Here is a 25259-nt window from a genome sequence, read left to right as displayed (position 1 = left end):
TAGCTCGGTCTAGGTAGTAACTAGTTGGTGCAAGACTAAACAACTCAATACCGTGCCAGCGCGAAACTTGCAACTAATTTCCATAGCTTTGAAAGCTTTCCCGCAATGTTTATTTTCTCTCGAGCAGGCAGCTTAGTGATGAGATTCAATAGGCTAGTTTCCTGAAAAAACTAAATATAAAAAAATATTGGACACGTATATTTTTAATTGTCAATCAAACAAACAATTACAAAGTAATAGTGCGTTGAAGTTCCGCGCGACATCACAAAGTGCTGCACTTTTACGCACTCACTGACGTCATGGGCCTTTTCTTTAGAACTTTGGCACGCTTTATCTCTTTACATTTTCATTAGTTTTAAAAAGTGAAAAATAGGTGTCGAGTAGTTTTTGATAAGCTAACTGACGGACTAATTAAAACTCTTGCCTTTTTACCCAGGAAACATCCTTATTGACAAATAAGATGAAATTAAAACATATAATATTAGTATTGTTTACAGTGGGCAATATACTACATACTCGTAAAAAGACTACATTTTGTATCAAGAATATGAAAAAAGTTTGAATAAATTCAAGTCATGGTAGAAATTATATTTGATACAATTTTTTTTTTTGTAATCAAACAAGATTCTATCCCCCTCTTTATAAAAAGTAGATAAGTTATTACGAACTCAGTTAATCGTTTGAAACGTGCCATGAAAAGGTCTTCATCATAAAATAGTTGTAGTTTGTTCTTTACCCAAGATTTGTTGAGATATAATATTTACAATTAACTATCGACTTTTGATCCCTCGAACACTCATCACTAAAAGCAATCGACGTTACCATATTTATACCAAGTTTCGTACGAAACGCGTCCTTTCTTTTGTAATTTTGCTAAGCTGAAACTTTTCTACAACTTACTATTTAAAGTACACTGGTAAACCGCTGCATTAATAATACCAAATATCGTTTATTAATTTCTTCCTTTTAAAGAAATTATTTGTTGTTTTAGCTAATAGAAAAATTCCAATTAATTTAGCTTAAATAAACCTTTAAAAGGCAATACAATCTAGGAAGGAAATTGATGAGATACTCGCGTTAACTGGCGTTCAATAAATATTTCCAAAATAGCTTAAAGGGTGGTCTGGCCACCCTTAAGGTTGGAATTTTCTTGGAATAGCGGTTATTACAACGAAATGCCGATCTGGAAATTCAAAGTCGTTGGTAGATACAGAGTAAATACAAATGAGTAGGTCATCTTCATAGAAACGCACCGAGCGCGGTTTGTATGTGAGCGCGCCAATATACGTATGCGGAGCGCACGCACACACTGACAAAATTCGGCGCAACCACGACTGGCTCCCCGCTAATCACCGCTAAGTTTTGTCAGTGTGTGCGTGCGCGCCGCATACGTGTTGGCGCGCTCACATACAAACCGCGCCCGTGCGTTTCTATGAAGATGACCTACTCATTTGTATTTACTCTGGTAGATATCTTCAATTTTATTAACTGAGAGTAATCTTGCCTAAAATCACAGCCATGGCAGCTGGAGCAGGTTTCTTATCAGAAAAAAACATTCCCTTTTAATTACAACGAAAAGGCTGTTCAAAAGAATCAGGAAGGAAAATCGTTTGGAAATGTTCATTTCGTTAATGACCAGGCCTGGAACCTTTCTACCTATGGATAAGAAGAGACTTTAGTGAAAATTCACCATTTGTGTCTTTTATTCCTATGCTTTATTTGTATAATGTATTTTTTTATATTGCTGAAATTCATAATTAGTATATTTACAACTTTAATTTTATTATTAGAATCGAGACTGAAGTCCCATATGATTTGCTTTGACGCCATTATTAAAGAACTAGCTTTCCGCCCGCGGCTTCGGCCGCGTGGAATTTTGTATGTCACAGAAAAACTATATCACGCGCGTCCCTGTTTCAAAAATCGGGATAAAAACTATCCTATGACCTTTCCTGGGACTCAAACTATCTGTATGCCAAATTTCATCAAAATTAGTCAGTGGAAAGCAAGACAGACAGAGTTACTTTCACATGAATAATATTAGTATAGAAGTAGAGATAGATTTAGGTCTCAAGTAAGAGCCTCTTTCTTGATGTTATTTGCTTACTTTATTCATACTATCGTAGGGTTATAACAATCGAGGCCACCCCAGTATCAGACCTATCCTAAGATCTAGGTTTGTGTTTGACGTGGCTCAAACGAACGGATTTAACATGCCCTTCGTACAGAGAGGACCTCTAGATTTCTTTTCGGTTGAATAATAGGGTGTGTTTACTAAAGTGTGTGTATAAAGCTGAGAATCAAACCCCAAATCATAACAATAGATATTATTATCTAGATTCAATAAACGTATAAAACCACACAAAGGTAAAAAACATTTGATCTAGTTAAAACTATATTTAGCTCATTCGTAATCTTATAATAAATTTTCGTGAAGGTATATTAGGTACATACTCAAATAATTCTTACAACTTCTACAAGTAAATTATTAAATCTGATCCTAGGCTTTCGAAATAAATAGAAATAAATCTTTGGACAATTTCACACAGCGCCAGCTAGCCCCAAAGTAAGCAACTTAATGCTTGTGTTATGGGTGCTAGCTTAACGGATATACTACTTAAATACTTTTTTTTGTTTTTTTTAAATACATACATATTATACATAGTAGTAACACCCAGACCCGTCACAGAAATTAAAATTCATCATTTCGATTTCTGCCCGGCCGGGAATCGAACCCGGGACCTCTCGGCATAGTAGTCCGTTCTGAACCACTACACCAAACGGCCGACAAAATAAATATCTATTGAAGAAAATTTAATTCATTAACGCTAGTAATATAATCCAGTTTTATAATTAAAATCGTAAGTAATCCTTGTAGTCTTTAGAAGTAACACCGTCAATAAAGACAGAATAACTGTAACACAAAAGACACATACAAATTGCTCTAGGCTTTACCCGTACAAATACGTTTACCCCACCTACGAGGTCTAAGATAATAATATTGTAATTAGTTTCAGTAAGGATCCAGTAATCATGCTCCCTTTTCTTAACATTACTAAAGCCTGGTCCGTGAGCACGTAGAATTTTGTCCAATGACCCCAAGCTACCCATCCTTATCGCTCGCGCGTAATTTTTTATATTGCTGTCGCGACTGTGCGACGGGCGCCCGCAGTGAGTGTGCGAGCGAGACAGCAACATAATTACGCGCGAGCGATAAGGATGGGTAGCTTGGGGTCATTGGACAAAATTCTACGTGCTCACGGACCAGGCTTTAGATAATCGTTTACTACATTTTGCCTTAGGTACAACTTTGAAGCTGACCCTACGCAGCAGCGGTATACGACGTGTTGCTGTGACGCACTGGTTTCAATGCATTTTTATGAAATACCTTCGGCCGACGTGACGCTAAGTACGGAATGGTAATTTCATAAGAAATACATAGCAACCAGCAGTGTCGCGCCGACAAGTCGTCTGCTGCTCCTACGTGAGGTCGTCTGCGAAATACCTTTACTGCATATTCACTTAAAATACGCTTGTTGACATCTCTAGATAATTGACATCTTTACTTTTTGCCTCTGGTAAGAGGGTCGTCCTCCTGCAATGGATACTAAATACCCTAATGATGATGATAAAAATCATACAAACAAATTGAGAATCTCCCCCTTTTTTAAAGACAGTTTAAGAAACTTAACTGACTGCAAACAGTCTTCTGTACTTGCTAGCTGAAAGTAACTCTAAGTCATGATTTTCGCCATATTATGATTTTAATACAGAAAGATTTACGCCACTGTCGATTCTTACATTGTACTAAATCTACTGACAGTAACTATATTATGTTTCTTCCCACTTACGTAGAAAATATTTGATCAGATCATTGAAGTTTGTATTTCTGGAATATTGTGTGAACAAACACGTGTTGTGTATTGTCCCACGCAATATTTACGCTTATACCGCTCTGGGCATGGAGGACTGTTTGGTATTCGTGGACACGATGCCCTTTAGTGTGCTTGTGGACGTGACTCGGGTGACCCAGTGATTTTGCAGGACCATTCAGTTTAAATATGCAGGGTCTTATAAGAAAAAGGCAACCCCTGAAACTACCTTAACACATGATACATATAAGTACTCGTATAGGTACTTTTGGTATACCTACTCGTAGAAGCAACGTGGCTATTCAAAAAGGTATTCATGCGTGTAAAATATTTCCCATAAAGCAGTTAAACTCAAAAATAATATTCCTGTTATTTTGTTAGAGAAACGGAGAGTCATGAGAAATATTAGGTGTTAGGAATTTCGTATTAACGTTTTCACAAAATTGATGACTGACAAAATTTCGGGCCTGTCAGTTATTATTTGAAGCACAAGGAGTAAGTGAACTTTAGAAATAAGTTCAGCTTCAAAATTTACGGTTCCTTTAAAGTGTTTTTTTGCTTTCTATCAATATTAGTCAAAGAAAACGGGCTGTAAACGTAGGTAGTTCATAAACTAAATTCAGGCATCAATTTATTTTTTATTTCGAAAATAATATACTTAATCTTTTAATGTTATTTTTAGTCGTTAGTAATAAATCATACGTCCTGTAGGGTAATTCAAGTGCAATCTGTCATTTCAATCTATTCTATTTGTCATTTAGCTTGTTTAATCTGTGCTGAATAAAGTGCACAATATTTAAGCAGGATATGGTTGCACGCGGATTTTTAGAGAGTTAAATCTTTTGGCCAATAGAAAACGTCATAATAGTTATTATATGAACTGGGATTGGTCAATGACTTTTGAAATTAAAATCCGATGGCCTGAAAAAATCGGTTTTCCAACAAACGTCAGTTACGCGCAAGGAGGTTTAGCTATTTATCCATCGAAGTTAATAAGGGAGAAGACATAAGACTAATTTTATTATTTGCCTGCCGCGACCCGGTTTTTACGAACAATGACGATGACGAACGATGAACCAGTAACGAGGAGCACACTTAGCAATGCTTCCAGGTTGCGCCTCGGTATCAATTAAGTAACATTTTCCGTTAAGTTTACTTTATGGCCAACTAAAGGACTTTTGCCGTCTCCATGGACAAACTCGAAGTATGATAACTACAGTCATTGTCAAAATTTTGCACTGCCATTGCCGCTGGATACCATATATCGCTACTATATTCATAGATAATAGACTTTCAGTTAATCGTCAAAATTGACATTGTTTTTTAAATAACAACAAATGGTATGAATTTTTAAATGTGATATTTTTATAAAGGTAAGTCCCCAAAACAACATTTGATAGCCTATTTTCTTTCGTTGGCATCTAAGTTCCTGTTTTCTACATATATGTTACTACTACCTATTGGATAAGTAACTAAGAACTTTGTCGTTTATTCCATGTGAACAAAATCCCTAAAAGCCCATTTGTAATAATATTCTTACTAAACACTGCTGAAAAAGGACTAAACTTCTGAGCTATGAACGTATAATATAATCCAGTAGCATTAAGTAGGTAGGTACGTATAGCGACGTTGGAACTTGATATAGAAGTTAGCTGTTTTATATTTTTTTTCACAGCAGAAATCTTTATCTTTGATCTTAATATCTGATCGTACGTATTGTCTTTTAAAATATTACATTTGCCTAAATAAAAATAACCGACCTGCTGCTTATGTAAATTATAATTATTTCTAACCCTACTTACAATGCATAACAATCATAATTAGGTATTATAACCCTACTTAACAATGCATAACAATCATAAGATAGTTTGGCGTATAAGTAGGTAGGTAGGTACTATCTAGGCCGAAGGTGGAAGCGATCGACCCGGAAATATTCTCAACCATCTCAACTATCATAATATGTATTTAGAACAGTCCCTCCTTACCAATGATATTAAAGATAATACCAAACATTGCTCCTTACCATCAATGCAATCGAGCAGACAAAGGACATTGATAAAAATCGCCCTAAGATTTTCAAAGACTTAGTATGTACCATAATTTTATGTATATTTTATTTATTTACTTGCAAGTGTCCAAACCTATCGGACAAGTTGCAGTTCGAAAAAATATTTTAAAAGTATTTAAACGAAATCAAAGTCACCGACATATTGACAGAGCAGAGACAGAGATGCGCTTTTTTAATTCGATTTAAGTAAATAATGGTATGATCGATTAGACTAGAGTCTAATCATTAGACCTTTAGACGGGCGCAGATCCGCCGCGCCCGCAGCGCTTCAGTGGATTATTGCATTTTATGTATATTTAATCACATTTATTTACCTACATTTACATATTTACTCTTTTCTTTAAGTGTAGACACTGTTTATGTATAAGTCCACTATTGCATGCCGTGGCAACCTATAATTAAGGCAGCACTTAGATTAAGTTAAATACGTTGTAAATATTGATTGTCTTCCAGTGTATGTCTTGTTGGTTGTCCTATTAAATAAATAAAATAAATATTTATAGCAACACAATGTTTAAAAATAAAATTTTTCAAAAACGATCAATTTAATCGATTATGTCTATTCTAAATGGACATCCCTATTTGTTAGTCAAATTGTCATTCACTCGCATCACCTTTTCTCTCTCACTCACTCTTGCTGTGTTGCTGTCTTGCTTGATCCTTCTTTGTGATTCGTTTGTGTTTTAGCTTTTATTTTCGGAACTTTAATAACTACAAACTTGGCTATTCAAACGGACTCTGATTGATTGCAATAACGACATACTCAGCCTGGGATTTACTGTTTTTGTGTGGCTCGGCCAAGGCTCGGCTGGTGGTTCTATGGTGTTAGAAAATGAGCAACTTAATTATACACAACAATGGGCAGCACCTCGATCGGTAAGTACCTACCTACATTTTGCTCTGCAATCTTATGAATAAGTACTAGCCTTGCCAAACTTCTGAATTGCCATTCTCATGGCGGGTTGTCTTGAAATGAATGTTCCGCTATTATCTGTGGTTCAACCCTGGACAGTGTGGACAGCCAGGCCCGATTCGATTGTAAGAAACTAGTCGATGGTACAGCGCAATGGAGGCATAAGCGAAACAACAATTATGTTGACAATCCAGCTGGTTTTGGTGTAAATCTAAGGAATTATTTACTTTGACACTATCTCCCTGCTCTCAATGAAAGCTTGTTTTGTTTTTTGGAACTAAGACTACTAGATTATTATTTTTTGTAACTAAGTTTGTAACACGTCATAATTAATTATTATAACAACAATGCTTATTTACTAAAGCTGTTTAACCCTACCCTCTGACCCAAAATTCTACTAACAGCACATAATATTGAATTATCATTTTTTTATGGTTTGCGGCTCAATTTATTCAACGCACAGGAGTATGTGTGGCATGGCATGCAATGAATCTATTTATTTTTACAGGTTACAGCTCATGATCTTATATGCACAACATGTTGGACCCAAGCCCAAGATACAACACAAATGCATCTACTTCAAATCTTAGCAGAAAATGTGTGCTTTGCAGTAGAACACTAGAGCCTAGAACACGTTCACATCAGCTCATGTCCCTGAGAACTAACACTCAACATCATATTAACATCAGGAACATAATTGTGGAACGACTAACTCCATTAGAGGTAATGCACGCTAAAGTCCTTATTTAATAAAATGTTATTGGCTATACAATCAGTCTAATTCTTGTAAAGTTATTGGTTTCTGTAAATTAATACTAAAATAAAATAATTTAAGTGCGGGACATTAAAAAACTGATAATTTTTTTAAACTTATTTCTAATTATTATTATTTTTAAACAGGTTACTGCAAATGACTACATCTGTGGGGCTTGTCACTCATTATTGCAAAGAGATACCACACCTACTTCACAAGACTCTCCAGATATGCCAACCGGTGCCCCGGTAGGTCACCAACAAGTTTGTGTTGGATGTGGTTGTTCATTATTGCGAACTTGAAGTCATTGTTTGGATACAGAGAATAATCAAGATATATTAAACATTGTTCGAAATTGGATTCAACCCAGAGAGGTAAGAGCCCTGCCAGTTTTATAATACATAAAAATAATTATGCCGGTTTATTATAATAATAAAAAAGGTTTTTTCCGAATCAGCCTTCCCATCCTTCAACTCCTTCCATTGCTTTCAATCTGCCACTACTCTCATCCATACAGATTATTTCTAAACTACACAAGATATCGAAAAACTGGTTACTCATCCTGAAAGTGCTTCACGAGCTCTTTCTAACGGTATCAGTAAATAGTTACAGAATTAACTGGATCTATCCGAAAATTCAATGTTTTCAGCCTCCATACTAAATGTATGCCAGCCACACAATATTAAAAGTGTTATAGATCACTTATCGTTTCCACCCTGTATAATACAAATAGACTTATATTATTAAAATATTGCAATATTATTACTTACATAATATTAAACATAATTTATACTATTATAAAGCCAGTTAAAAATTCCCTGAGCCAAATAAACTCAGTAAAGTTTTATTTATACTTCCTGCATAACAACAGACTACTCTTTTAAACTACCACTATTCTCACTCTCAATCCTCGTTCCTCATTCATCCCTTTCGTTTCCTCCATAGACCAATCATTCCTCATCATTCAGCGTTCAAATCATAAATTATCTTTCATCACTCATCTTACTATTCCGTTACACACAAAAGTCGTTAATCCTATATAAATATTGCTCTTCTTATTGTTGAACTGTGAATCTGATGTTTTATTTTATTTTCAGATTCGTCCTTCAGATCTTCTTTGCCATAGATACTATCAGAGAGCACGAATTACTACAGTTGGTGCTTATTTAATGAAGCTGAGGACCGGTGATTCAGATGACAGAATAGCTACATTACTTGGCATTTCAAGGAGTACTCTTACAAAATATGTAATGAAAGCACGCAGTATGATGGAGGAACATTTCGTACCAGCACATTTAGGGTTACAACATATTAGTAGAGAGGAAGTAGCCCAAAGAAACCTTTATGTTCCAGTCTCTTTTCGGGAAGCCAGGAAACAATTTACCACAAAGAAAGGCTATTGTCATCATGGATGGTACATACATACATTTATGTGCAAAAAAGTAGCAATTATGCATACCAAAAAAAAAACTTATTCCCTATACAAATATCGGAATCTCGTTAAACCATTTATGGTACTTTGTTGTGATGGCGACATCATTGATGTATTGGGCCCATATTTAATAGAAAATGTAGAACATGACCATTAATAAATAATAAGTACCTACATACGTATTTTCATTTATACCTACATAACTGCCTACTTACCCTTGGGTCGGAATAAAGATATTTTTGGATTTAAATGTAAGTAAAATATATTAACTTCTTTTTAAAAAATGTTTGGCTTTTCCGTAGGCATTCCTATTTTTCCAATAGGTACGCAAAGTTCTATTTGCTGCTATTCATACGGTTTGACAAAGGGGTTCTTTATCGATCTACGATTTAAAGTGTAATTAAGACGTCTCTCCTACATATCTATACCTACTTATAATAAATCTGTAGAGAGGTCAATTCTGTACATGAAATATAATTTTCAAAATAACTATCAGGGGGTGATACTGATGCCAAAAATGCAATCAGTAAAATTTTTGTCTGTCTGTCTGTCCGTCTGTATGTTCCTTATAGAAACAAAAACTACTCGACGGATTTTAACGAAACTTGGTACAATTATTCTTCATACTCCTGGGCAGGTTATAGTTAGTATACTTAGGAATTCTCACGGGAACAGGAATTAGCGGGAAAATCCTTTTGTATGAAAAATCTAAACCGCTTAAGTTAGACGCTTTAAATTTCGCACGTAGGTACTTTAGTAAACTAATTCCCACGGGAACGGGAATTCGCATTATTATACATATAATTCTTGACAATAAATAGTTTTATTAGCAACTAGCGGCCGCCCGCGACTTCGTACGCGTGGATCCCGTTTTACCCCCTTCATCTATCTTACGCGGTTTAGATTTTTTCGTTCAAATGTTTTTTCCCGTTCACGTGGGAATTTTGCAATATCCTGTTGTAACTAAGCTTTAAGTTTATTAAGATACCTACATGTCAAATTTCAAGCGTCTAACTAAAGCGGTTTAGATTTTTCATACAAAGGGATTTTCCCACGAATTCCAGTTCCCGTGGGAATTAGTTTACTAAAGTACCTACGTGCGAAATTTAAAGCGTCTAACTTAAGCGGTTTAGATTTTTCATACAAAAGGATTTTCCCGCTAATTCCTGTTCCCGTGGGAATTCCTAAGTATACTATAACCTGCCCAGGAGTATGAAGAATAATTGTACCAAGTTTCGTTAAAATCCGTCGAGTAGTTTTTGTTTCTATAAGGAACATACAGACAGACAAAAATTTTACTGATTGCATTTTTGGCATCAGTATCACCCCCTGATAGTTATTTTGAAAATATATTTCATGTACAGAGTTGACCTCTCTACAGATTTATTATAAGTACCTATAGAAGATAGAAAATGGAAATGTACTTCTGTTAAGCTAATAACCTCAAAATCTGAAGCATTTTTCCTATTGTAACGAATCTCCCGCTTATCCGTGCTTTAAGTATCTATGTTACGGCTAAAGATAGTTGTGAACATAAACTTAAGATTAGCCGGCTAAACTTAAGTATATCTTCGAGAAGCAGCTGAAGTTCGATAACATGTTAGTTTGCGTCGTGATATTCCATCTTTAGCCGGCTAATGTGCACATTAGCTAAAACGAAACGGCTAAAAATGTGTTCGATGGGCGCGCCAGGCCGGCGGAGGGCTTGAGGGGGCGGTGGGGAGACAACGCGCGTGCACTTTTATTTTGTAATTTTAAATACCTACAGAAGATTCTGTAATGACCAAATGGTTCCTTATTATTTTATTTTAATGATTAGGTAGATATTGTTTTAAGTAATTAATAATTTGTTATTGTAATAATTGTAATTTTGAATACCTACATAGGTACATAAAAGTACATGTGTAATCAAAGTGATTATTTTTATTAAAGTTTTCGTGTCAAAATAGTAAACATTATTACATTGTTTCCTTTTCAATTTCCTTCTACATTTTTAGCCAAGGGCCTGCGGTTACACTTAAGTTTAGCCGGCTAAAGATAGAAGAAACTAACATTAACACCTCATCAAAGATAAACTTAAGTTTAGCCGGCTAATCTTAAGTTTATGTTCACACCTATCTTTAGCCGTAACATCTACACTAATATTATAAAGAGGAAAACTTTGTTTGTTTGGTTGTAATGAATAGACTCAAAAACTATTGGACCGTTTTTATTAAATTCTTTCACCATTCGAAAGCTACATTATCCACGAGTAACAGGCTAAATTTTATTTTGGAAAATAATAGGGTTCCGTAAAATATGTAGGTACCTAATGTAGGCCACGCGCGCGAAGCCGCGAGCGAAAAGCTAGTGGAGTATAAGGTGACAATCGTTAAGTAATTTCACATATAAAAATCATTATTTCATTGCTTGGGGGTCTTGGGGCGAACGATGTATGGACGCAGAACAATATCCTTTATTTTCAAATTTAAGCAAAAAGCATTCTGTGGTTATAAAATACCTATGCTTATTTGCACCTAGTTTATCAATCACCATGTTAATTCCATGCTTTCTATCCAGTCGACTGCTCTAACGACAAGGGTGGGCAGTCGTTGAGATGACAGCGCGAAAATCGTCGGCATCCACTAATTATGACCCTTATGTACCACTATATTGACAAAGTTCTCCGTCTTCGTACGCGATATTGGAAATTTGGCATCTACCATCGGCTGATCTGACATTAGGCGTAGTCTGGCTTTGATATTCAATTTTCAACTGTATTACCTTGACAATCAGTTCAAAATTGATTACTAGAAAATTATTTGACAGACGATTTCTACTCTCGACAAATGCATTTGAATTAGCCCACTGAGACATTCGCTGAAATTAACTTCAGACGTGTTTCTGAGATGGCAGGATTACTGAGCGAATATCTTTTCTGAGAACTTTTAATTAATCATCTTATTTTTGTAGCGTGATGTTTGTAAAAGGGATTATTTCAATTATTTGGAATTATTCTTATCCCCATTGCTGAAGTACCTACTACACACAAGTGTGTGTTACTAGCTAGGATAGCACTCGAATTTTACTTTTCTTCAAGTTCCTTTAATTTTATTTAGACTTAGGCTTCCAGTTGGTATGTCAGGTTACAAATTATACAGTTACCATAGTAGTTACAAACGACAGCACATCAAACTAAACACGGTGGCATCTTATCTAGTTGTAATACAGGCTATTTTGCATTAAAAATTTAGACTATTTAAAGCCAAGGGACCACTTCCCTCTTCATTGCTGTCATGGCCATTAGTGGTGCGAAGATGGCCAGCGCGAACAGCCATTAAGTTCCAAAGAAGAACTTTAAATGGGACTTACCTCCTCTTGGTCTCTCTTTGACTCCTATGGCCAGAATATACAGCTATGTACTGATTCTGACTATTATAGAGATATGAATCACATGATGGCGTGTCAAGTGTTACAATACCACGATAGCCGAATGGTAAAGGGGTCGGACTGGCCGACTTGTGATCCGGGGAACGCGGGTTCGGTCCTCTCTGCCGCTCGACTACTGTGGTAAGCTCACTCGTGCGTGACACAAGCATATTTAGCTTTGTACGAGGGGCTAACGGGAGTATTAGTAATTTGTCAAACTCACCGATCCATTCCTCGTCCTCGAGAGCCAAGGCACCACTTCTCTCTCCACTGCTGTCACTGCCAGCAGTGGTGCGAAGATGGCCAGCGAGAACAACCACAGTAGGATGAGCAGGCTACACGCTCCTCGCCGGGACGGCATCCAAGGCTGCCGGAGGGACTGCGTGATGGCCAGGTACCGGTCCACCGACATCGCTGTGATGGTGAACACGGAGGAGGCTACGGCCACTCCTGTGAGGGAAGGAGATATAAATATTTATTGCACATGATGTTGATAGATGGCGTTTCACGGCTTCCCCCCATGAATAATTTACGAATGTCAAAATTTTTTGTCCAGTGCTGTAGATTTTAACCAATGACGATAGATGGCGCTTTTTACCCACGTCTCATTTATTTATTGAAATTTAGTTGGTTACATTATCGTCATAAATTATAGCTTATATGTTAATCTGGGTTATAAATAATAATACTGTAAAGTTTCATCAAAATCCGCTCAGTAGTTTTTGCGTGAAAGAGTAACAAACATCCAGACATCCAAACCTTCGCATTTTATAATATTAGTAGGATAGTTGGATAGGATCATACAAATTACAAGATATACAAAAATATAGAGTTCTGACCGTGAATCAAAGAATGGACGGAAAAGAGGGCTTAGATTTAAACGGCACTTTTTTTGAGACGTAAAAGATAAGAATAAGCTCTGTTATTGCTAAAACCTTATGAATTACTTACACGATTTGTAATGTATGTTGTGGTATGCGATTTCGTAGTCAAAATAAAATTGTATTCGAGTTCCGACTTCTTCCCAAAGGGCTTAGTAACCTCTCTGATGATTCGGATTAAGGTGTCTATAATACACCATCGTTTTAATTTAACATGTACTACTTCTATTAGCTAGACCTAAGTGATTACACACCCAACACGTGTCGAAACGTGTTTCGTATAAACTCTAGCAAATGAAAGTGGGTTCGAAGATGACGGCCGGTTCGTGCTCCTTTTACCGCACTCACTGGCGAGTGCGAAGTAACTCTTTCCGTATTGATATAAACATATGGGCCGTTTTTTACAAGCCTGCCCCCCAGACGTCTACTTACGTTGTTGAGCGATGTTATAGTACACAACTTAAAGGGTGTCTTTTTATTTTATTTATTTAACTGTTTCTTTTTAAGTATTGATCAAACAAAAAGGATTGATTCTACTGCTCAAATGCATTAACTTTCCCGTAGAAACAATATCGACATTCTCAAAAAAAAATGACGTCCCTATCTATACTAGTTAGCTGATTAGTGATGATATTGTGTGTAATTTTTTTTTAGATTTGAACTTCCTTCTCTTCATGAAAATTGTTACATTTGAGCAGTAGAATCAAACCTTTTTTTTATCTATACTTAATAAGACATCCTGTACAGTTATTATTCCCTAGTGTATCCAAGGCTTTACAAATAAGATTTACATCGGAAATATAGAGCCAATCAACACCGTGTGCCTTTATTTCGTAGAACTTGTGAGCGCGTTGCTTATTTATTCATTTGTTTTCAACAAGGTTTCCGTCGCTGCACTGGTATAGGTATTCGCAATGTTAACTTTTTTACCTTTTGTACTTTTACCTTTTTAAAAAAAAATTAAACTTATATTCTTAGAATGATATACTCATCCCAAACATTATGTTTGATAAACTTTAATTTGAACAGAAATAAGGAAAAGAAAGATAATAGAAATGTTTATGTAAGGGTTGGCATTTTAATCATTGTTTTATTGTTTGTTTTATGTCATTCATTTAACCTACGTGACCCCAGCTGCCCCGAAAGGTTAGCATTGCGAGTTTCGGGTCTATTGTCTCTACCTAAAGCTGCCATCAGCCGGGATTCCCCGGATTTGTGCGAATTTAGTAAATCGCTCAGAAGGGTTTTTAAAGATTTACAAGTGTGTCTACTTTTATACAGTATTTTTTTCTCAATAACATTAGTATTCTCATAAAATACTGCATCAAATCAAAGCTGAATCATACTCCAGGAAAAATTCAATGTAAAGTTATCCGGTGTCCTAAATTTAGCCGATGGCGGCCCTCTACCTGTGCCCAAATGACGTCAGGGACCAAGTTACCGGTAAATTGACAAATTAGCCCCTCCAAACTTTAGCACCTTGCCAAACAATTGCGAAGACATTGGCTTTGTTGGTCGTCGTATTATGTTTTACACTAGCTTTTGTCTGAGGCTTCGCCTGCGTGATATTTTATCTGTCACAGAAATACTTTATCGCTCGCGTCCCTGTTTCATAACGAGAATAAATGTAATGTCCTTTCCCGGAACTCATATCTCTACATCAGCATCGGTTCAGTGGTTTAGGCATGAAAGCGTAACAGACAGACAGAGTTTCTTTCGCATTTATAATTTTAATAATATGGATTTTGGACAATACTCGCACCTCAAACAATCACAACCTCAAGATAGTGGTTTTCTACCAGCGGTATGAAATGGGATAAAGCTGAAAATAATTATAATAATAAATATCCCTATTTTACACTACGCTGCCAGTCCCAAACTAAGCAGAGCTTGTACTATGGGTACTAGACAACGGATATAAACATACTTAAATACCTTTTTTTGTAAATACATACATAGTAACACAAAACCCCATCACAGAAATAAAAATTCATTATTTCAATTTCTGCCCGGCCGTGAATCGAACCCGGGACCTCTCGGCATAGTAGTCCGTTCCCAACCACTACACCAAACGGCCGATAATTGATCAAAGCTGTAGTCTGCGAGCCTGTACTTTCCATACTGATTCAGATAGTAGATCATTTAAGGTATCACTATATTGAACACTCGCGGGAATAGGTACTTGTATTTATTTTTACCGTATTGTACACGATTGCGTAATGCTTACCCGCCAAAGACTCAACAAGGAATAAAATAATCCCGAAATATCCTTATCTTTGGCGTAAAAATGACGGCAACACCATGTTTTTATCCACTTAGGTCGCCAATAAAAAAGATTACTGCTGTAACAAAGCTATTATTCCCGAGCCCGGCTGACAGATCATTCTGATCTACATAATCTGGAGCAGACTTCTGAGAAAATCAACTTATCCTATAATATTTTAAACTTTCGCGTTCCAAATACGAATACGTACGAATACGGATACTGTGAGTGTTGTGTGTCGTGGTAACATCACTAGTGGTAGTGTAACAAATGACAATATGGGTCAGGGAAGTTGAAATTCTTCAAGCCCGCCCGAACGGACGACGCCGCGAACCGCCAGTCTGCTTGTGACCACGGCTGCAGCATCGCAGCCGAAACGTCAAGCCGTGAGTACATAATGTAACTCATTAATAAACGTCGCGTTAAGACCCGTGTCTTACTATTTTAATCAACTTATCCTGTTCTAAGAGAACCTCCTTTGACAAATCTAATGCCGACAGATTTGTGACTTCATTTAATACTTAAATCTCAGAAATATTTTCATTTAATGCCAGTTCATTGGCTGATGTGGGTTTTTGCAATATAAGTGTTTTTTACGCTTGGTTAGATCGAAAACGGATTTTTTGAAGAAAAATATTTGCTCAATGCGTTGGAAAAGATGTTTATGCTAATGATCAGTAACTCACGGCTAAAAATATTAAAAAGCAAAATATAATATGATTTTTGCAGAGTGCGAATATTCTCTGTGCATACGAGTGACAGACTCTTAAAATGTGGACATGAAAAAATAAAAAATCACACAAAATGAGTTTTAATAATAGTAGTAAATATACAAATCGGTTGTTTGAACTTAAATTACTTGGAAAATAGCCAATGTCGAGTTAAATGTAAAACATAGCATTATACATTCAAAGTCTCTGTTTCTAGCTACTTACTCGTAATTGTGAACACCTCACCGTTTTACTATTCACCATACGTAGGCTAATATTGAAATATTAATCACCTTCACGAACTCACAAGAGCAATATAGGTAGGGTAGGTACGCATAGGAAAATAAACTAGAACCTAGAATTAAATTTTATTGGCTGTCTGAACTTGATTGATTGATCACGTCTTATTTTGACGATTTAGACACGTTACAAGCATGATAAATGATCATTATAAATAACAAATTATTAGGTTTGCCTGTTGAAAGGTTATTTTTTATTCGTCTCTATCAAATAATTATTATTGACTACTTGCACTAAGGGCCCTCGCCCACGGCGACTTTTTGTCGCGCGTTTCGTAAACAAGTGACAGCATCGCTACTAACGCGCGTTAGTCGCATTTGCGACGCAGTACAGAAGTGATGCCAACGCGCTACTAACGCGCTACAGCAGCGCTACAAAAAGTCGCCGTGGGCGAGGGTTAATGATCATCACTTTCCATCAGGCCAAGGGCTTCCTTATTGTAGATAAAGTACTTTTAAGACTCCAAACTTTTCGCTAAACGTGTTTTGTAACTACTATGGGATTCCTAAAGACTGTCAAGTTAGATGAATAAGGCCCAGAACAGACGGTGAAACGCAACTGCAACTATCTAAAGATTCTGATGAATGAAACTGAAACTGAAAGTTTCAAACTGGTCGCGTCATGTGTGGTCTCTCAACGGACGCTTCGGAAGAAACTTAGATGCAACTCAAAAGTAACTAGCAGTTGCAGTTTCGTTTACCGTCTGTTCTGGGCCTAAGTTATTAATTATGTTGTTCAAGGCCAACTTTTAAGATAGCTATACAGGAATATTATCAGCAATCAACGAAATAGGCACTTAATATCTAGGTCAAAACATCACGTACATCCCAACAATCCCAAGGAATACAATCGTTATCTAATTTTCCATTTATTATATTATATTGCACTTGACCTAACCATACGATTCTCGCTGGAGCCTAACAAGAAATAATCTAGAACCGAAAGGCAATTTGCGAAACGTCGTAATAAATGAGGCTGCCCGTAACAGATCTAATTTCAGGCAAAGAGAAGTCTTCTTCACAACTCGATTGTAAGTTATTTCTGGATTCATGATGTAACTTAACGCGAATTTCGGCTCTCAAAGTAGACTTTTTTGTGCATGACAAGACAGGTATTTGACCGCAATCGCACCTGGTGTTCAGTGAGATGCAGTCTAGGATGGTATACAGGGTGGAATTTTGTAATGCCACATGGAAGGAAAGTACTCTTAATACTGTAGATAGAACATTTTACTCAAAGAAAACATTCCTTTATTTTTAAAAAGAAATAAAACTGCATTCAAAGATTTCTAATAAATTGCTTGGTACGCCCGGGAATCGAACCAACTAAAATCTGTTAAAAATTACACCCTGTATTTTTATTGCATAGATCGTTAGGGTTAAGTATAAGGATGAAATCTCTCTAACTAACTTGATAAATCAAATGAAAGGAAAACCATAAAATCTTAAATTATTTTAATTATTTACAGAAAATTGTATGGTATGGTGGTGAATTTTCAAAAAATTTCGAGAAATCTTTGAATGCAGTTCTCTTTCTTTTCAAAAATAAAGGAATGTTTCCTTTGAGTAAAATTTTCTATCTACAGTATTTTTAGTACTTTCCCTCCAGGTGGCATTACAAAATTCCACCCTGTATATCTGCCCTGTAAGTGCCTATTCACTCTCTCCTTAAAAAGGCCCGGATTATAGTGTTCAGGAAAGACAGCAGCAGGCAGCGAATTACAGTCCCTAGCTTTTTTTTATTTTTTACCTATCAATAAGGTTTCTTGTGTTTATTTATTGAGGAATACTAACCGTGTGTAGGTACAAACTATTAATAAGTTTGCCCAAAACTAAGCAGAACTTGTACTGTGGCGGCTATATTGAGTAAACATACTTGACTGGGTTGCACCATCTTACTTTAAAAAACGTCAAAAGTCTGTCCAACTCCATACAAAAAATACCGGTTATAGTTATAGTCACCGTTAAAGTTTGGTGTGCAACTCAGCTTTACTGTACTACATAGTAAGATGAATGAACATTCACGAAAGACTATCATTCGTGAAAATGCTCGTGCCCCTTACACTAACATTTTCCCCGGGCAGGATTTGAACCGCAAAATTATTTAGCATTGTCTACTAACTAACCAAACCTTCAGGTTTCCAATTTCCTTTACCTTGTTTTGATTACAGGTAATAACTTTACAATAATAATTATCGAAAACACACGTGTCAATTCGTAGAAAGTTCAACAATAAATGTCCTCTTTATTTGATTACATCACAAAGTAATTCAGGAATGATTAGCTTCATTCCTTATACCTAGACATCCTTGAGATAGCGGAGGCAAATATTGGCTGAGCAAATATAATCTGAGCTAACCAATTCAGATTGTAATTAAATGTTTGAACAGACTTTCTATTGCCGGTTCCTAAGATTAATTCAATCAATTGTAGTAGCGTGGGTTGTTAAGTTGAAATACTACCGCTATGATATGAATACTCTAGAGATATTCGCTGTAAGTGTCGTGGACACATGTTATTTATCTGTGTAAGTTGTGAGACTTCGGCTGGGTTGCACCATCTTACTTTAACTTTAACAAACGTGAAATATCTGTCATACTCCATACAAAACACCGGTAATTGTTTTATGCCCATATTCACAAACATTCTAAGAGGTCTCACAGTGCGCGTGGACGTACAGGCTGACACATGAACCAATCACAGAGCTCTATCCAACGCTGTGCGTTTGATTTGCTGCTTCACTTAAGCAAGCATCGTTTGTAAATACCGGCGTTAAAAATGTATTAGAGTTACAAATCTTTGTACTATACACTGTGTTCCTTAAATAAATAACTATGGCTGAGTTATGACCACAAAAAGTATATCTCTATAGGTACTTAGATAGAAGACGAAATATGTCACATTCCAGTAGCCATCAAGCAAACCGGGCCATCTATACTGCCGGAGAATGGGGGTAGGCGATAGTTTCGACGCCCGAGTTTCTTTTATTGGGTCGTAAACACAATATTTTTAAGCGAAATTGCAAAGAATCTGTCACTGTATTTTCTTGTTATCTAGACCGTGCCGATAAAAATTGGCATTTTTTCCTTACAAATAAATAACTTTCGTCACCAAGCTATTATGTATCTAACTAGAGAATTGAGCAAACTTATGTTTAATTGTACATGGTAAAATATGGTTTAGGAAACTGATGTCCATTTTCACCATCAATTCCTAATTTTTAAGTGACCCTTAAGAAAACAAAATTTCTGTTATGTGTTACCATAGGGGTCACATAAAAATTAGGGATTGATGGTGAAAACGGGCATGAGACGGATAAATCTCAGGTTCAACTTTTATAATTCTAGGTCTAAAACTCTGTCGTTATGTGATATCGAAAGTTTGACTTTTGTAATCAAAATGTCTTCAATTAAATAAACCTTAGCTCTTAATTCACAAAACTCATACAAGGAAGCATCACTTAAAATCCAGAGTAAAAGGTTACAGCTGAGCAGTTTTCCTTTCGATAAATTAATATGTTCTAGGGCACACTATCACTCACTTTAGCTTAGTAGCGAGTAGTAATCCATCACTAACGCGGCTTAAGCGCTTTCTGGGCTATATGGGGATATACCCGGAGAAATCGTAAAGCGTGGGACTGCAAAGACTATACATTTATGTTACAACTAGCAGCCGCCCGCGACTTCGTACGCGTGGATCCCGTTTTACCCCCTTAGGGGTGGAGTTTCGTAAAATCCTTTCTTAGCGGATGCCTACGACATAACATCTACCTACAGGCCAAATTTCAGCCCGATCCGTCCAGTGGTTTGGGCTCTGCGTTGATAGATCACTATGTCAGTCAGTCAGTCACTCGGTCACCTTTGACTTATATATATTTAGAAATACACCTATTATCAAAACGTAAGATGCTACAGTCTTTACTTATGTGCTTTCGTATGTATAGTTGATGTTACGTCTGGAAAACAAATGAAATGCGGGTGATAACAATTTGCTATCTTATGTCACTTAAGTCTCGTAACACAAGGATTTGGTTTCTCACGAGATAGGAACCATGACAAATGGTGTGTTTTTTTCCATACACTTTTAGTTCCCACAGCCCAGCTGGCAGTTTGGCTTTTCCAAACTAAAATCTCGTAACAAGAAAAGTCTCAGAAAAACTAGAAAAAATATTCATACTTATTTCGTTACACAAGTATACTCCTAACAACTTCAAGCTTTACTAGGCACCAATTTTCAGCGAGTGTCTACAAATCTACAGTAACCATTTTCGTTGCATAATATAACTAATTAAACTACATAAGTTGCTACAGTACTTACCTTGATGTTCCGTTGTTTGTATCTTGGTATCATAAAAAAATGTTTCCCTCTACTAATAGAAATATCATAAAAGTAATACGATATTACATCAGTAAGGTGTCTCGAGGTTGTGTGATACGATTAATTCTCGCTTTGTGTGATCCCGTCCAACATTACATTATCTTCCTGTTACCATTATTGTTACCGCAGTAACCCGTATCACATTGTGGTAAGAATGTTCCCATAAATTGAATTAATGTGGGTCCATTCCTGTTAGGGGGCGCTATAATCTTTAGTTACTGGTCAGTTGTGAGTAATGGAGAGTGAACGAGAAAAACACAAAAGAAGCTTTGTTACTTGTATCACAGAATAATAATAAGTACTACGTACAGAAGTTTTACTTCGCGAAGGTATTTAAAAAAAATTATGCTCAATGTCATTAACAATATGGTGTAATTTAGCCTGTCTCAAGAGTCAAGCACCATTTTGTTGACAAATGTCAGTGATCGGCACTGCGCCGAAGCTATAGGGCTGACTTCGGTAAAATGATGTGACGTGAGGTGCCAAACTGCGGAAAATGGCGGAGGAAATACATGATTTAGCATGAATTATCATGAATTATATTACCTAACTAGGTAGGACTTATTTACCTCCCAGTATCTTGAGGCAACTTAAAAAAGTACATTCTGTGTTTTTATTATTATTTAGGCAGTTAAATACTGGACAGTATTTAGTACACCATTTTCTTTATTTTCTTCCATCATACACAAGAATACGCGTGCGTGAGTCAATGTTCGCTCGTATGTGAGGCCTTGTCGAATGGTATCCTGTAGGTGGGCCATCGTGCGTGTTCTGTTTTCGATTTAAACTCGCGGAGATGAACAGGCCTGCTTGTATCTACATGTATTGAAAATTTGATACAGTGCAATAAAAATAGGTAGTCAGTAGACACTGTAACTGTTCGTTCGTTCGTTTCAGCCGAAAGACGTCCACTGCTGGACAAAGGCCTCCCCCAAGGATTTCCACAAAGACCGGTCCTGCGCCGCTTGCATCCAGGTACTTCCCGCGACCTTTACCAGATCGTCGGTCCACCTAGTGGGAGGCCTGCCCACGCTACGTCTTCCAGCTCGTGGTCGCCACTCAAGAACTCGCCCTGTAACTGTGTGGAAAATATTTAGAGAGCTTTCACATTAGGGCGTTAGTAGCGCGACAGCAGCGCGGCAGCGGCGTTTTTGTAATGTGAAGGGAGGCGTCAGCTGTCACATAGTATGAAATTTTCGGCAGCGCGTCTGTCGCGCGTTTGTCGCGCTGCGAAATCGCCTAAATCTGAAAGTGCTCTTATAGTATTCGTGTAATTTTGGTACGTTGTAATTTGTATGTATCTTTTACTCGACTTACCTACATAGAAGGCGTTTATCTACATGGCCCCTATTAACTTCATAATCAGTCCATCAAGTAGCTTTTTTATTTATTTATTAAAATTTCATTATTAAAATATCTGTATTAATATAATTAACAGTCCGTTGTAACAAACAATGATAGTCGATTTATTTCGATAGCTAACATTTATTTTGATCGGAACCAAGATAGGCTTTGATGAATTAGTTGATGAATCAAAGTAGGTTCTTTAATGGACAATCATTTGTCAAAGTCAAACATTTAATTTGTTCATAAAGACTATTCCTTGTATTTTAATCCTCGCACAATTTCCAATATTGAAAGTTACTTTTAATAATCATTGACACTCCATTTGCTCTTTACTATTGTTTGTCTGGTAGAGCCCAAAGATAAGGAGACATGTAAAGTGCCCCTTAAGGGCTACCTTTTGTACTGTATTTTGACGTTCATAAGTGCCACTAGTGGTAAATATTGAATAAAATATTTTTGATTTCACTGTCTATTAATTGTTTGTGTGTTAAAGTTAGGAAACTTTTTTTTGACTTGATGTTCCAAAATAGTAGAGTAATGCCCGTTTTCACCATCAATCTCTAATTTTTAAGTGACCCCTTTGAAAACAAAATTCCTGTTATGTGTTACCATGGAACTGTGGAGGAACACTATCTGTGGTCGCGATCCTCATCAGTGAGGGAACGAGGAAGAAGAAGTTACCATAGAGGTCACTTAAAATTAGGGATTGATGGTGAAAAAGGCGATTTGAAGCCCACACCACATGAATATCGTAGGGAGACTGTTCAGACAAATACGAGTATCAGGCCTGCAGAGCCCGCTAGCGTTTTTTACCTGTTGGTTAATATTCAGTTTCAAAATAAATGTTCGACGGGTCTGGGTGTTATTATGTATAATATGTATGTATTAAAAAAAAAGTATATAAGTAGTATATCCGTTAAGCTAGCACCCATAACACAAGCATTAAGTTGCTTACTTTGGGGCTAGCTGGCGCTGTGTGAAATTGTCCAAAGATTTATTTGTTTATTTATTTTATTTATTCTTCTATGCTTTACTTCGTTCTACACAATGACATAACTACTTCCAAGTACCCAAGTTCTTTCGTTCAGTAGCTGTTTCTTCTTGCCGTGCGTGTCTGTATGAATTACTAGTATTAGGGTTAGAAAAAGGTGCTAGTTTCTTAACAATATTAATTACTTAATTGTAATTATTTATTGCTCCATGTTGGCTCATAAAGAAATGGGATTTATGTCGTTGTACCTAGTCGGAAAGGTTTTATTTCGTGGTGTCTTTATAGTAGGAATGGCGAGGCGTTTACGTTACGGTGCGGATAAGTGTGCGTTGCAGTACGGAGTTTCATATAAAGATATTTATAAAAAAATAAGAATACTGACCGCCTCGAGTTTATACGGTTACCGTTTCCGGGTTGATAGGTATGCTTCATCTTTCTTTTTTTTCTCATTGGTATTTTTATAGAAAGAAAGAAAGACACATTTATTACAATGGACATCACACAAATACAGGCAATTACATAGACATGACAGTGGCACATAATAATGGAAGAAGAAAAAATAAAAACAAGAGTAAACTGAGCAGTGCCACCCATCCACCAACAAGATGCCCACTGCAACGGGACCCCACTCAGCATATGCCGTGGCCCACGGTGACGAAGGCCACGGCGCTGGTTTTCAGTGTGCCCCATGCCGAGTGAGGGTCACGGACCATCGGTAAAATAAATAAAATACTAAGCTGCATAAAATTGTCTAGATAAACATACATAAATAGTAATATTAGTGCACAGATAAATACAAAAGGCGGTAAATCGGTAAGGATGATAAGACTACGTTTATTAAGAATACTAATGAAAAGAATACTAATAAAAAGATAAAACTGTTTGTATAGGTGTGTGTGTAGTAATGGTAAAGTAATATTGTGTTAATGTGTAATATTCGTAAAGAGTGTCTCGACGCCCGCAAAACCGGTTTGTGCAATCGAATGATTGATTGCGCGCGATTAGACAATTTAGTTCACCCATATTGTTCAGAGCGTTACACGCGTACCCACAAACAAAAAATAAAATAAAAAATAAATAAATTCCAGCAGTATTGGTCGTCTAAACATATAATTCAATTTCAATTAGTGTCAAATATATAGTTATGATGTCATTAGAATTAAAATAATAATCATGAAACAAGTATTTAATATGGTGTTATAATGGTGTTACAAATAGTATGTCCGGAGAAAAAAAATGTCAATTTTCAAGTAGTGATGTCAGGCTACAGCAGTCTCGATCGTCTTGCCCACTTCCGTGCTTGATCGTCTATAGCTATCAGGCTAGGTGATTCATGCCTATGACGTAATTAACCGAACGAGGATGATATTGAGATACAATAGTATTATACAACCGCTTATCCTACTAATTTATGAATACGAAAGTTTGTAAGGATGTATGGATAATATTATTATGTTTGTTACTCTTTCACGCCAAAACTATTCAACGGACTTTGATGAAACTTTACAGTATTATTGTTTATACATCAGAATAACATAAAGGCTGTATTTTATAACGATTTTTGATAAACTGAATCTCATGCGGGCGAAGCCGTTGGCAAAAGCTAGTTACTTTCCAAAAGGGACAAAAACCATCTACGTACTATTAACTTAATTTTCCATCTAAAACATAATCAAAGGACACTTATAAGTATACGGGTGGGGAACTACGTGTTTACGAACACTAAGATTTTAATGCCTACATTCTTTACTGCCTGTGTGTGATCGCGGCTTTGCTCTGCATATACCCAGCAAACTACGCAAATAACACAAAGGCTTATTTGGCACATTATTACATTTTTGCGGTGAAAGTCGCGTAGGATGACTCGACATGGCTGCTGTTTAACCGCCTAAGTTTGGTTGAGACGCTACATACTTGGATGGAAATAGACGAGTTCGTTATTTT

The 25259-nt window shown here is 36.5% G+C and overlaps 1 protein-coding gene and 1 long non-coding RNA gene across 2 annotated transcripts in view; one reads left to right on the top strand and one right to left on the bottom strand.

Annotated features, from left to right (window-relative positions):
* LOC135071289 (QRFP-like peptide receptor) overlaps nt 1-25259 on the bottom strand; it is a 176763-nt gene that overhangs the window by 75985 nt on the left and 75519 nt on the right. The window contains exon 3 of the mRNA XM_063965079.1: nt 12671-12897. Within this exon, the coding sequence (XP_063821149.1) occupies nt 12671-12897 (227 nt within the window). The remainder of the gene's footprint in view (nt 1-12670; nt 12898-25259) is intronic.
* LOC135071292 (uncharacterized) lies at nt 6568-9192 on the top strand. Its single transcript, XR_010257235.1, has 4 exons — nt 6568-6816; nt 7362-7576; nt 7754-7981; nt 8705-9192. It is a non-coding gene; the product is annotated as an uncharacterized LOC135071292 (long non-coding RNA).

The sequence above is a fragment of the Ostrinia nubilalis genome, chromosome 4 (genome assembly GCF_963855985.1).
Source record: "Ostrinia nubilalis chromosome 4, ilOstNubi1.1, whole genome shotgun sequence".
NCBI lineage: Eukaryota > Metazoa > Arthropoda > Insecta > Lepidoptera > Crambidae > Ostrinia > Ostrinia nubilalis.
Note: the sequence above shows the minus strand (reverse complement) of the source record. Positions and strands in the feature narration are given on the sequence as shown.